The sequence below is a fragment of the Pelodiscus sinensis genome, chromosome 11, assembly GCF_052426305.1.
Source record: "Pelodiscus sinensis isolate ZL-2025 chromosome 11, ASM5242630v1, whole genome shotgun sequence".
NCBI lineage: Eukaryota > Metazoa > Chordata > Testudines > Trionychidae > Pelodiscus > Pelodiscus sinensis.
Window position 1 is genome coordinate 14,933,339 of NC_143062.1, and position 14,452 is coordinate 14,947,790.

At 44.2% G+C, this 14,452-nt stretch overlaps 1 protein-coding gene across 2 annotated transcripts in view; it reads left to right on the forward strand.

Moving 5' to 3' along the window:
* The window catches only part of SLC6A1 (solute carrier family 6 member 1), a 211,887-nt gene that overhangs the window by 133,904 nt on the left and 63,531 nt on the right, over positions 1-14,452 (forward strand). For both annotated transcript variants that reach the window (XM_075939324.2, XM_089781101.1), the window contains exon 4: positions 1,897-1,997. In XM_075939324.2, the coding sequence (XP_075795439.1) occupies positions 1,897-1,997 (101 nt within the window). The remainder of the gene's footprint in view (positions 1-1,896; positions 1,998-14,452) is intronic.

A 14,452-nucleotide genomic window follows, 5' to 3' on the forward strand; every position in this document is an offset into this window, starting at 1 on the left:
CCTCTTTGTATGAGGAATAGCCTTTTTGTGCAAGAGCCCTTGTGCAAATGGCCATCAGAGCTTTCTTGTGCAATACAGCGTCCACACTGCCATGGATGCTCTTGCGCAAAAGCACATGGCAGTATGGACACACTGTTGCACAAGAACTTTTTTGCAAGAAACCTGCAGTGTAGACGAGGAGGTCTTAGTAAAGAGTGTTTGAAGTGTACTATGTGGAGGAGGTATAAAATATAGTAGTTTCAGTTCATAGAAACATTGGGCAATCTCCCTTTTAACCTTCTTCAGATAGGTTTTCGGCCCCTATTAATAATTATATTAATTATATATGATATATTAATATTTTGTATTACAGCAATGCCTATAGGCCCCAATGCCTGTAGGCCCCAATACAATTTTAAGTTTGAACTTAGGGCAAAACGTAATCCAAACTTTTTTTTTTTTTTTTTTTACTGAGACAACAACGAGAAACCATGAGTTTTAACTGGGTTGCATATGAAATCACAAATCATTTTGTAGCACCCAGCACTAGGGCTTTGGGTTAGTAATGAAACCTGAAATGAAACTAAGTATACAAAAGTTAGTAGAGCTCTGCTCTGCAGTACACATTTTAGTTTTTCTGCGTTGCCATCTGTGTGCGCAACTTTACCCATTAGATGCAGATCATGCTATACTTAAAACTCTCACCTTGTCCACCTCTTGTGTGGATTACTGAAATAGGGCTGTACTGGGAGAGCTTCTTGGAGAATTCAGATGATGCAGGTTACTGCCTACATAATGGTGTTTCTCACAGATAACATATTACATCTGTGCTCTGGAGTTCACACCTGATCTTCTCCAGGCACAATTGTGTGAACAGTCTTATATTGTTTGGATCCTATGTACCTTTGAAACCAGCTTGAATGGCAAACAGTCCCTCCAGGAGTTGCTGTAGGAAGCTGAGGGTGGAGCATTCTCAGTGGGTAGCCCTTAACTCTATACCCTTCCTTTGCTGGCTGCTGGGGGATGCTTATTCTGTGTCCATGGACATTTGCTGAGAGACCAGGGTTGAGATGGGGTAACTTACTTAAGGAAGGGAGTTAGTGCATAGCTTTGTGTGTTGGAAATCTTTTCATATGTATTTCAATACAGTACTGAACATACAACTAGGCCTCGGTTTTCAAAAGTATCCATTTGTTCTGGGTGCTAACTCGAGGTATCTAAGAGATGGTTATTTTTGTTATTTTCAAGAGTGGTGAGCACCTCAGTGACAGCGGATGTGAATAAAAGCTTAGGCTGCGTCTACATTAGCACCCCTTTTCGGAAAAGGGATGCTAATGAGACCAGTAGGAATTGCAAATGCCGTGGGGGATTTAAATATCCCCCGCGGCATTTGCATGCACATGGCTGCCGCTTTTTTCCGGCTCGGGGTTTTTCAAGTAGGAATAAGGGATCTTGTGGAAAAGGGCTTATTTTCCGCAAGATCCCGTCTAGACTGGCGCTTTTCTCCGGCAAAACCCCGAGCCGGAAAAAAGCGGCAGCCATGTTCATGCAAATGCCGCGGGGGATATTTAACCCCCCCACGGCATTTGCAATTCCGATTGGTCTCATTAGCATCCCTTTTCCGGAAAGGGGTGCCAATGTAGACACAGCCTTAGTGTTTATCACTTCACAAACTCAGGAATCAGGTGTCTCAACTGGCGCACCCAAAATGTGAATCACTCATAATTAGTGTCCACTTCTTATGTTACTTCTAGAATTTCAGCTGGGTTCATGATAGCTAAATCAGTATGATATAATTGTTCGATATGTGATGTTTTCCTTTCAAAATATGATTGTTTATAATGGTACTGATTTTGTTAAAAACTTTGCAAAGAGTAATTGAAAAATCTCTAATGCTTTTGTTTTGTTTTCCTACAGGAGTGGGATTAGCAGCTGCTGTCCTGTCCTTTTGGCTAAATATTTACTACATTGTGATTATTTCTTGGGCCATATATTACCTATATAGTTCATTTACCACTGTAAGTAAGTGTGTGTGTGTGTGTGTGTGTGTGTGTGTACTTTTGTTTTAATAGAAGATACAGAAATTTATTGCTGATACTTGCTTAATCTACCCTCATTAAACTTCATTGTGGATTTAAAAATAATCTTATTGAGAATAAAATTGGGTGGAACCTTTATATTTGAGTAGAGAGAAATTTTAAAAAAGAAAACAAATAAAGCACATAAACAGTCCTTTCCTCCCCCCCCCCAACAGAAAATTTATAACAAAAAAAATGCAGTTTTTCATTAAAAATACAGAATGAAACTCAGTGAAAATTTCATTTGGATTCAGTTTTTCTAATAGCCCAAAAATTCCAAAATGTTGGAATTTCATACTTTTTTCCCCTGTTTTCAACCATGACTTCACAGAATGAATGGCATTTGCAGTCCCACAGACACCCACCACTTTTTCTCCCCTATTCTGTAACTTCTCAAAACTTCTCCAATTTTGAAAAAGTTCCTTTCGCCACTCTAACTTTTCCGATGTTAACAAAGTTCTGAAAAGATACAATGAAAAAAGTGAGGGAGGAAAAAAAAAGTTGGACATTATTCCTTTCATTACACTTTGTGGGGAAAAGAAGATAAAATGAGAGGGGAGAAGAAATTCAAAATATTTTAAACAAATTTGAATTTGAAAGAATGTGTTTCATTTCAAAATTTGCCCTTAAAAGGCCACAAGTGTTAGAAGATATTTTCATGCAAAACTTGTGTCCAACAAAACCCTATTTTTCATCAGGAAAATATTTCAGTTGAAAAATATAAATAGGCTCCAAAATTGAGTATTGTTTTTGTCAACAAGCAATGTTACTAAATTAAAGGTCCATTATAACTGGAAGTACAGTTGGCACATTGACATTTTTTACTTATGTATTAATGTTTTAAGTGCCCTTCCTGTACAACTGGGTCCACTCATACAGTTTTATTAAATTATTACCCAGTTACCCAGAGTTTTGCCTGAGAACACTACACTTCTGTAGAGCACAGTCTACATCTGTCTTCTCTTCCACTATATGCTGAATGGAATTTCATGGAAATTTAAGTGGGATTCCACCTATGTGTGATATAATGTAAGAGATGCTTCCCGTTTAGTTCTCATTAGTGCAAGCCTGACTAAAACAGATCTGATCTCGTGTTCTTTGTTTGTAAAGATGCTCCACCCTCCTCCCCCAAACAGAAATATAGAAACAACAACTTAGTGCTTGTTGTTTTGTGCTCACCTGCTTCTATTTAGAAACATTTGTCTTTATTCTGCCACATTGTTCTAAGACAGATATCTAGATTCTTTGTTCAGCAGAAGACCATGAGTGTGAGAGGACAAAGCTAGTTTTTCTGAACCTTTGTTGTTCCCCAATCCTGTGATTGGTTCAGTTCCTTTTAGTGCATTTTAGAGCAGGCTCAGTTTGTAACTCCAGAGAACTCCATAGGTTGCCAAAGTGCAGTGGCACTCCACACATGCACCCACCAATGTAGAGATCCAGGAAACATGGTTCTGTACCACCCTGGAATTACCAACATAAGGGGAAACATGAGGTCAGCTATGGCTAAATTGTGCCACTAAAATGTCTCAAAGTGGCCATGGCAGAGTCAAGAATCTTGCCTAATTTATTATGTTATTGTTCAATATTATGTATGCTACAATGGAAATTCTGAATTCAGCTTTCATTAGATTCTTTTAACTGGGCTTTTCTTTAGAACCTTTACTTTGCTTCTCTTTATTTTTTATATTTCATATTTAAGGAACTCTTGTTCTCTAACTTTTTTTTAAATGCATAGGAAAAAATTTGGTAAAACCACTTTCCAAACATATTACATTTGAATGTATACAGACTCAGTTAGAACTTGCATCTGTACTCTAAATGAGTTCCTTAGGAACTTAAGATGTTTCCATGAGTCATAGATTTATGGCCAGAATGGAGAATTATGGTCATCTAGTCTGAGGCCAGAGACTAGATAACAGGCCAGAGAACATCACTCAGTAATTTCTGCATCAAATTCATAAGGGAAACATGAGGTCAGTTATGGCTAATTTGTGCCACTAACGTATCTCAAAGTGGCCATGGCAGAGTCAAGAATCTTGCCTAATGTATTATTTTATTGTTATGAAACAGATTCATAACATCTGTTTCAGCTATACCATATCATTTAGTCTTGATTTAAAGACTGCAAGTGACAGAGAATCCACCATGTTCTGAAATGTGTTGTTCCAATGGTCAATTACCCTTGCTGCTAAAAAAATATTGTGCCTTATAATTAGTCTGAAATTGTCTAGGTCAAGCTTCCAACCACTGTATTTTGTTATGCTTTTTTCTGCTACATTACAGAGCCATCTGATATAAAAAATTTCTTCCACATGTAGATACTTGTGGGCAAGGAGTAGGGAACCTACACCAGATCCAGTTCCTGGCTTAATTGGATCTGGCCACAGCAAGTTTCCATCCTACTGGCCAGAAGCCCTGAACCTGTGTCCTCTTCCCCTCATGGAACTGGACCACATGCACTGGCTTGTTCTGCAGTGAAGGGGAGCCCCAGGCCTTAGTGTCCCCTTCCCCTGTGGGGCTGGCACATAAGTGCCAGCTTCCTGAGCTGTAGATGGAAGCCCAAAGATTTGGTGCCTCCCCCTACAGAGCTAGGATGCTAGCTGCAAGAGGAATCCCAGAGACTCAGCATCTCCCTCCCTGTGGGGCTAGAATGTTAGTGCTGGCTTGCTTATCTACAGAAGAAACATGGAGCCTTGGTACCCTCCTCTCACCCCCTCAGGGCTGGAGCATTAGTGCTGGATTGGTCACCTGCAGGAACTGGAGAGTGGTGTGCACTGAGTTCAGTGTGAGGAAGGGGCATATGAGTAGTGAAGGTTTTGTTTTGGGGGGGGAGGGTTGCTTGTGTGTGGCCCCCAACTGATTTTTCTGTGGGTCAGTGGCCCTGGCCAAAAGTGGTTCCCTGGCCATGTTAGACCAAAATCAAACTACCTCTTAATCTTCTCTTGGATAAACTAAATAAAATGAGGTTCATGAGTGTCTCACTATGAAGCATGTTTTCAAGACCTTGAATAAATTGTTGAACCATTTCCAGTTTTTCAATATTTTTAAAATGGAGAATTCAGAACTGGATGCAATATTTAATTAATGGTCTCATTAATGCTGTATACAGAGGTATTGCCACCTCCCTCTCCTACTCAAACTTCCTCCTCTTATGCAACCAGTGACTGTGTTTGCCCTCTTACCTACAGCATTGCCCTGGAAGCTTATGTTCAGGTGGCCACCTACCATTTACCCCTAAGTTCTTTTCAGCATCACTCCATGTCAAAATTGTCTACCATCTTGTAAGTGCAAAACAAATTCTTTATTGCAAGATACATGACTGGCATTTCGTTACACTAAAGTGCATTTTGTTCAAACAAAAGTGTTCATGACTAAATAATCCAGATCAATCTGTGTAACTGGTCTGTCCTCATCATTATTTAACTTCCCATCATTTTTGTGTGTGCTGCAAATTTCATTAGCAATGATTTCTTCCAGATTATTGCTAAATATTTGAATAGCATTGAGCCAAGAACAGTTTCTGGTAGAACCTCACTAGAAACACCCCATAGGATAATTCCCTAATAATACAATAGTTACTTTGTGTTATCAAACCACTTAATTTACACTATTCTGCTATTATATCGTGATTTTTTGTATGGCACCAAGACAGATGCCTCATAAAATTTAAGTCTATTAAGTCATAGCACCCTTCATCTAAAAAAAGCATCAGATTTGTTTGCTGTGTTAGGATTTTGTTTGTAGATAATGATTCTCCTTCAAATGGTGTCCCTGTGGGTGCTCCACTCAGGTCTTGGTGCATCCTCGCACCATCAGAGATTTTTGCCTAACAGTGCCTTCCCGCGCTGCTCATGCACAGTAGCTGTCTTGCGCTGTTCTGTTGGCTGTGTGCATGGAGCAAGTGTCCCTTAGTTCCTTTTCTAGGGTATGTCTACACAGCAGCATTATTTCGGAACAACTGGTTTTATTCTGAAATAATATAGTGCACATCTACACTACAAGCCTTTATTTTGAAATAATATTGAGCTGGAGGACTTCTTATGGAGAGTAAGAGAAGTCGAAGGAGGAGTGTTCTTTCTTCGACTTCCTGCTGTGTAGACAGTGCCAAAAGCCAAATTAAGCTATTTAGACTTAAGCTATGCTCTTGACATAGCTAAAGTTTCATAGCTTAATTCAGCTTTAGCCCTGATGTATACAGGTACTCCTACCGTCCTTGGCAGAAGATGGAGTTACAGTAGTGCTTTCTTTCTGACTGAAAAGATAAAAATAATGTAGTTAGTTTATAATTTGTTACCAGTTTTAATTAGTTTAAGTTAGTGTTCATTAGTTCATAGTTTAAAAAAAAAAACCACACTTGCCTGGTTTTTCTCTGCTTACTATTTCTCCGGGTTTTTTTAAATCTTCTCCTAGTCAAAATGCCAGGCTCTCCTGATTTTAAAAAATGTGACTCTTGCAGGGACTCAATGCTTGCATCAGATGACCACATGTCCTCCATAAAATGTCTAGGCAAAGGCCATGTGGTGCAGAACTGCCCACACTGCCAGAACATGATGGCCAGAGCCAGAAAAAAAAAAGAGAAATGAGACTTGAGAACCTCCTAAAGAAAAAGTCCCTTCAACCACTGGGGGATGTTTTCTGAACTGGCAGAGCAGTTGACACCTCACAAGAGGGCTAATTCATTGCCCTCAAATCTCCCACTCATCCTGGGCCTCTCCGGATCGTCTTTGCTGTCAACGTCCTGGGTCATAGAACCATAGAGCTGGAAGAGACATCAACAGGTCATCAAGTCCAGCCCCTGTCCAAAACAGGACCAATCCCAACTAACTCAAACCAGCCACGGCTTTGTCAAGCTGAGACTTAAAAACCTCCACCACCTCCCTAGGTAACCAATTCCAGTGCTTCACCACCCTCCTAGTGACATCATTTTCTTAATATCCAACCTAAACTCCCCCACTGTAACTTGAGACCATTGCTTCTTGTTCTGCCATCAGTCACTACTGAGAACAGTCTCTCTCCATTCTCTTTGGAACCTCCCTTCAGGAAGTTTACAGGAGCAAACAACAGCATTGATGTTGTGGTTGGTGTTTGCTACAGGCCACCGAATCAGGTGGATGAGGTAGATGAGGCTTTCTTCGGACAACTGAGCGAAGCTTCCAGATCGCAGGCCCTGGTTCTCGTGGGGGACTTTAATCACCCTGACATCTGCTGGGAAACCTATACGGCAGTACACAGGCAATCCAGGAAGTTTTTGGAGAATGTTGGGGATAACTTCTTGACACAGGTGCTGAAGGATCCGACCAGGGGCCGTGCGCAGCTTGACCTTCTGCTCACAAACAGGAAGGAACTAATAGGGGAAGTGGAGGTGGGTGACAACCTGGGAAGCAGTGATCATGAGATGGTAGATTTCAGGATCCTGACCAAAGGAAGAAAAGAGAGTAGTAAAATACACACCCTGGACTTCAGAAAAGCAGATTTTGACTCCCTCGGAGATCTGATGGGTAGAATCCCCTCGGATGTAAACATGAAGGGTAAAGGAGTCCAGGACAGCTTGCAGTATTTTAAAGAAGCCTTATTGAAGGCACAGAAAGAAACCATCCCGACGCGTAGCAAGAGAGGCAAACATGGTAGGAGACCGGACTGGCTTACAGGGGAAATCCTTGGTGAACTTAAGCACAAAAAGGAAGCTTGCAAAAAGTGGAAACTTGGACAAATGACCAGGGAGGAGTTTAAAGGTATAGCTCGAGAATGCCGGGGGGTTATCAGGAAGGTGAAAGCACAAATGGAATTACGACTGGCTAAGGATATGAAGGATAACAAGCATGTTAAAAAGAAGAAGGTGATCAGAGAGGGTGTGCGGCCCCTAATGGATGAAGGAGGTAACCTAGTGACAGATGATGTGGGGAAAGCTGAAGTACTCAATGCTTTCTTTGCCTCTGTATTCACGGACAAGGTCGGCTCCTGGACTTCCGCGCCAAGTGACGCAAGATGGGATGAAGATGGACAGCCCGTGGTAGGTAAAGAACAGGTTAGGAACTATTTAGAAAACCTAAACGTACATAAATCCATGGGTCCGGACTTAGTGCATCCGAGGGTAATGAGGGAGTTGGCAAATGTCATTGTGGAGCCTTTGGCTAATATCTTTGAAAAGTCGTGGAGATCGGGAGAAATCCCGGATGACTGGAAAAAGGCAAATGTAGTGCCCATCTTCAAAAAAGGGAAGACGGATGATCCAGGGAACTATAGGCCGGTCAGTCTTACCTCGGTTCCTGGAAAAATCATGGAAGGGATCCTTAAGGAATCCATATTGAGGCACTTGGATGAGAGAAAAGTGATTAGGAATAGTCAGCATGGATTCACGAAGGGCAAGTCGTGCCTGACCAATCTGATTAGCTTCTATGATGAGGTAACTGGCTCGGTGGACATGGGGAAGTCAGTGGATGTTATATACCTTGACTTTAGCAAGGCTTTTGATACGGTCTCCCACAATATTCTTGCCAGCAAGTTAAGGGATTGTGGATTGGATAAATGGACGGTAAGATGGATAGAAAGATGGCTAGAAGGCCGAGCCCAGCGGGTAGTGATCAATGGCTCGATGTCAGGATGGCGGTCGGTTTCTAGTGGAGTGCCCCAAGGTTCGGTTCTAGGACCGGTTTTGTTCAATATCTTTATTAATGATCTGGATGAGGGGATGGATTGCACCCTCAGCAAGTTTGCGGATGACACTAAGTTGGGGGGAGAGGTAGACACGCTCAAGGGCAGAGATAGGGTACAGAATGACTTAGACAAATTGGAGGATTGGGCCACAAGAAATCTGATGAGGTTCAACAAGGACAAGTGTAGAGTCCTGCACTTGGGACGGAAGAATCCCAAGCATAGTTACAAGCTGGGGACCAACCGGTTAAGTAGTAGTTCTGCAGAAAAGGACCTGGGGGTTACAGTGGATGAGAAGCTAGATATGAGTCAACAGTGTGCCCTTGTAGCCAAGAAGGCTAATGGCATATTAGGTTGCATTAAGAGGAGCATTGCCAGCAGATCCAGAGATGTCATCATTCCCCTTTATTCAGCTTTGGTGAGGCCGCATCTGGAGTATTGTGTCCAGTTCTGGGCCCCCCACTACAAAAAGGATGTGGACGCATTGGAGAGGGTCCAGCGGAGGGCAACCAAAATGATTAGGGGGCTGGAGCATATGACTTATGAGGAGAGGCTGAGGGACTTGGGTCTGTTTAGTCTGCAGAAGCGAAGAGTGAGGGGGGATTTGATAGCAGCCTTCAACTTCCTGAAGGGAGGTTCCAAAGAGGATGGAGAGAGGCTGTTCTCAGTAGTGACAGATGGCAAAACAAGGAGCAATGGTCTCAAGTTGTGGTGGGAGAGGTCCAGGTTGGATATTAGGGAAAACTATTTCACTAGGAGGGTGGTGAAGCACTGGAATGGGTTACCTAGGGAAGTAGTGGAGTCTCCATCCCTAGAGGTGTTTAAGTCTCGGCTTGAAAAAGCCCTGGCCGGGTTGATTTAGTTGGAATTGGTCCTGCCTAGAGCAGGGGGCTGGACTTGATGACCTTCTGAGGTCTCTTCCAGTTCTATGATTCTATGATTCTAAGTTGAAGGCTGCTATCAAATCCCCCCTCACGCTTCTCTTCTGCAGACTAAACAAACCCAAATACCTCAGCCTCTCCTCATAGGTCATGCGCTCCAGCCCTCTAATCATTTTGATCACCCTCCCCTGGACCAAATGTGTCCACATCATTTCTATAGTGGGGGGCCCAGAACTGGACAAAATACTCCAGATGTGGCCTCACCAGAGACAAATAAAGGGGAATAATCACTTCTCTGGATCTGCTGGCAACGCTCCTCCTAATGCAACCTAATATGCCATTAGCCTGCTTGGCTACAAGGGCACACGGTTGGCTCATATGCAGATTTTCATCCACTGTAATCCCCAGGTCCTTTTCTGTTAAACTGCTACTTAGCCATGTGGTCCCCAGCCTGTAACAATACTTGGGATTCTTCTGTTCCAAGTGCAGGACTCTACACTTGTCCTTGTTGAACCTCATCAGATTTCTTTTGGCCCAATCCTCTAATCTGTCTAGGTTACTCTGGACCATATCCCTACCTTCCAGGGTATCTACCTCTCCCCCTAGCTTAGTGTCATCTGCAAACTTGCTGAGGGTGCAATCCATCCCCTCATCCAGGTCATTAATAAAGATGTTGAACAAAACTGTCTCTAGGACTGATCCTTGGGGAACTCCACTAGAAATCAACCACCACCCTGACATCGAGCCATTAATCACTACCACTCTCCCACTTGCCGGTGCCATCTACTTCTGGCACCATGGAGAAGCGAAAAATGGCATGTTCAAAGAAAGTGGAGTTGGCACCAAAGAGAAAGTCTAGCTCCTCCATACCAACTGGTGCTGCTTCTCAATCAGCTCCGACAAAACCAGACATGCCACTGCTCCCGGCACCTATGGCCATCTCGTCACTGAGGGTATGTCTACACTACCCTCCTAATTCGAACTAGAAGGGTAATGTAGGCATACCGCACTTGCAAATGAAGCCCGGGATTTGAATTTCCCGGGCTTCATTTGCATAAGCGGGGCGCCGCCATTTTTAAAACCCCGCTCGTTCGAACCTCATGCAGCGCGGCTACACGGGGCACGAACTAGGTAGTTCGAACTAGGCTTCCTAGTTCGAACTACCTAGTTCGTGCCCCGTGTAGCCGCGCTGCACGGGGTTCGAACGAGCGGGGTTTTAAAAATGGCGGCGCCCCGCTTATGCAAATGAAGCCCGGGAAATTCAAATCCCGGGCTTCATTTGCAAGTGCGGTATGCCTACATTACCCCGCTTGTTCGAACTAGCGGGGTAGTGTAGACATACCCTGAGTGAACATTCTGGTTCCTGGCAGACAAAATTGAAGCATGCTCCGGCCCCAGAGCCAAGAAGCTTTTGTGTAAAACACATCATATGCACCAAGTGCTGCAGCCCCATGCACCATCTCCACTGGGGCCGAGCACACTTTCACCACTGCATTCTCCAAGAATCCATCAACCATGGCCGCACCAACAATCTTCGGAACTTATTTCTTTCTCACCCACAACATCGTCACCTGGTACTGGCCAAAGAACCAAACAGGATAGCAGATTCTTCTCACAGCACTGCACCCAAAAAAAGGCTCAATGATTTCATTGCATTCCACTCAGCACCAAGCATCACACCACCCACCGCAATTTCTGTGGTTTAATCACACTTGTCCTTACTGACCTCAGCAGTTCCAAACCCAATGGCCCCCCTGGGAACCAATACCACCCCCATTCCTCTCACCATCATTGTTCATATGAGACACTGGTATCCACAGTAGCACATACAGCAATGCCTTCTTCACTCATCACAACACGCTCCTCACCATTTAATCCTCCACACTCACCTTCAGTAACAGCCCAACCCGAGCCAATGGACAAAAATGATGACTTCTCACTCCCTCTTGGACAGTTCCACAGTCTTTCTCTTCTCCAAATGAGGCCATCTTCTGCTCATCTTCCTCTCTACCAGAAGACAACCTGAAACAATTTCAGGACTTATTCAAGCATGTAGCTCAATCTCAGGACATTGCACTGCTGGAGGTGCTGGAAAAAGAACCCAAACTATTCAAGATATTCTAACCAGCAACATTCTCTAGGATAGCATTGCTGATCAATGAGGCTATTATGGAACCAGCAGGGGCACTCTGGCAAACAGCCTCTCTCCTTCCTACTAACTACAGAGTAGATAGGAAATATTTATTCCTGACCAGGGGCATGGATTTTCTCTTTTCACATCTCTATCTAAATTCATTGGTCATGGACTCAGTCCATCACGAGCCAGACAGCCTTAGTACAAAGCCACACCTTGGATATCTTTGGCAGGAAAGTCTATTCTGCTTCAAGTGGTGTCTGTGTTGGTGCTCCACTTTGGGTTCTGGTGCGTCCTCGAGCCGGCAACCGGAGACTTTTCCAGCAGTTTCCACCGCACTGCACATGCGCTGTGGTGCCCCCTTGTGCTGTTGGAGTCTGTTAAGCACACGCACAGCATGGCCCCTCAGTTCCTTCTCTACCATTCTCGGCAGCAGATGGAGCATCTTTTCCTCGCGACCTCTGTCAAAGAAAACTATAAAAAAAACCCAGTTAATCCTATTAGTTACGTCAGTATCTTGGGGTATGTCTATACTACCCACCTAGTTCGAACTGGGGGGGGTATTGTAGTCATACAGAGTTGCAAATGAAGCCCAGGATTTGAATTTCCCGGGCTTCATTTGCATAAAGCCGGCCGGCGCCATTTTTAAATGCCGGCTAGGTCGGACTCCATGCCGCGCGGCTACGTGCGGCATGGACTAGCTAGTTCGGGTTAGGCTTCCTAATCCGAACTAGCTGTACACCTCGGAAGCCTAATCCGAACTAGCTAGTCTATGCCGCGCAGCATGGGGTCCGACCTAGCCGGCATTTAAAAATGGCACCAGCCGGCTTTATGCAAATGAAGCCCGGGAAATTCAAATCCCGGGCTTCATTTGCAACTCCGTATGACTACATTACCCCCCCCTAGTTTGAACTAGGGGGGTAGTGTAGACATACCCCAAGTTATTTTACCCCTGCCAACCTGCCCCAATCAAAAGTTTAAAAAAAAAGTTTCATTGTGACTTGCCGCCTTTCCCCCGTAACTCATGCTGGGATCTCCCGGCTTTAAAAGGTGCGAGACGTGCCGGGATGCTATGCCCATTTCCGACAGGCATTCTAAGTGTATAAAGTAACTAGGGGAGTCGCATCAGACACAAAAGTGCCCCCACTGCTCGAAGCTAACGGCTAGAGCATGACGTGATCGAGCGAACAGACTGAAAACTCCTCTATGAGAAGTCACTTCAACCACCATCAGAGGATGCACCAGCGGCTCCAAAACCGGCCTCCCAGATCAAGGGTATGGATAAATCTTGTCCCTTTGCCTTCCATATAAATCATACAAAATCTATGCTATACCCAACCCAGAAGTTGGAGTTTATAGGGGCCCTCATCAACACAGTGGCAACAAAGGCTACTCTGCCCGAACACAGATTTAATACCATACACGATCTTATCATGAGTGCACAATCAGCTCTGACCATGACGGTACGCAAATGCCTCAAAATCCTCGGGCATATGGCTTCTACAACATACGTCATCAAGTTGGCCAGACTTCACATGAGGGGCCTACAGTCATGGTTGGCCACAACCTACAAGCCCTCCAGGGATCAACTTTCCAAATGAGTTACTATCCCACCACGCATCCTCAATTCCCTACAATGGTGGACAAACCCACAAAACATGCTAGATGACATACCATGCCAGCAGCCTTCCCCCACAGTTACAATGATCACTCATCAAATGGGTTGGGGAGCCCATTTAGGGACCATCACAGCTTACGGCAAATGGTCCTTTATGGAACAAACTTTTCATATCAACCTCCTCGAATTATGAGCAGTCAGATATGCATGTCAACACTTCCAACCTTACATAGCTTGCAAGTCCATTACTATAATGACAGACAACACCACCTGCATGTACTATATCAATCGACAGGGAGGTGCACAATCCCCATCCCTTTGCACGGAAGCCATCAAATTATGGAACTGGTGTCTGGTACATCAGGTCACCCCGCTGGCCTCCTACCTTCCTGGAGTACTCAACATCACAGCAGATCACTAAGCAACATGTTCCACAACCAGCACAAATGGGAAATAGACAAAGACACACTCCATCTAGTCTTTCACTAGTGGGGCCAATCAGACATAGACCTCTTTGCCACAAGAAGCAACAGGAAGTGTCACCTCTATTGCTCCAGAGCAGCCCTAGGGAAACTTTTCTATTAGGTGGGATGCTCCTCTCCTTTACGCTTTCCCTCCTTTTCCTCTCCTACACAAGGTCCTCAACAAGATCAGGACAAATCAGGCTCAAGTCACACTAGTGGCACCAGCGTGGCCTAGACAGACTTGGTATCCTTACCTTCACAAGATGACAATGGTAGATCCGTATGCCTTCTCACTCCATCATGACCTTTTATCGCAGAACCACGAGAGAACTCTCCATCCAGAACTCCACAAGCTTCATCTCCACGCTTGGCTCCTTCATGGCTCCAGGATGCTGAAAACAACTGTTCAGAAGCAGTGAAGGAAATACTGATCAACAGTAGAAGAAAATCCACTAGGAGAACATACCTCTATAAATGGAACAGATTTTCTCACTGGTGCAAGCGCTCACATACGACAACCCTGAAATCCACTCCCTCCCCATCCTGTTAAGACTACTTATTATGCCTGAAACAGTCAGGCCCTGCTCTTAGCACCATTAAAGTACACGTGGCTGCCATAGCAGTGTTTCATCGCACTGAACAAGGGG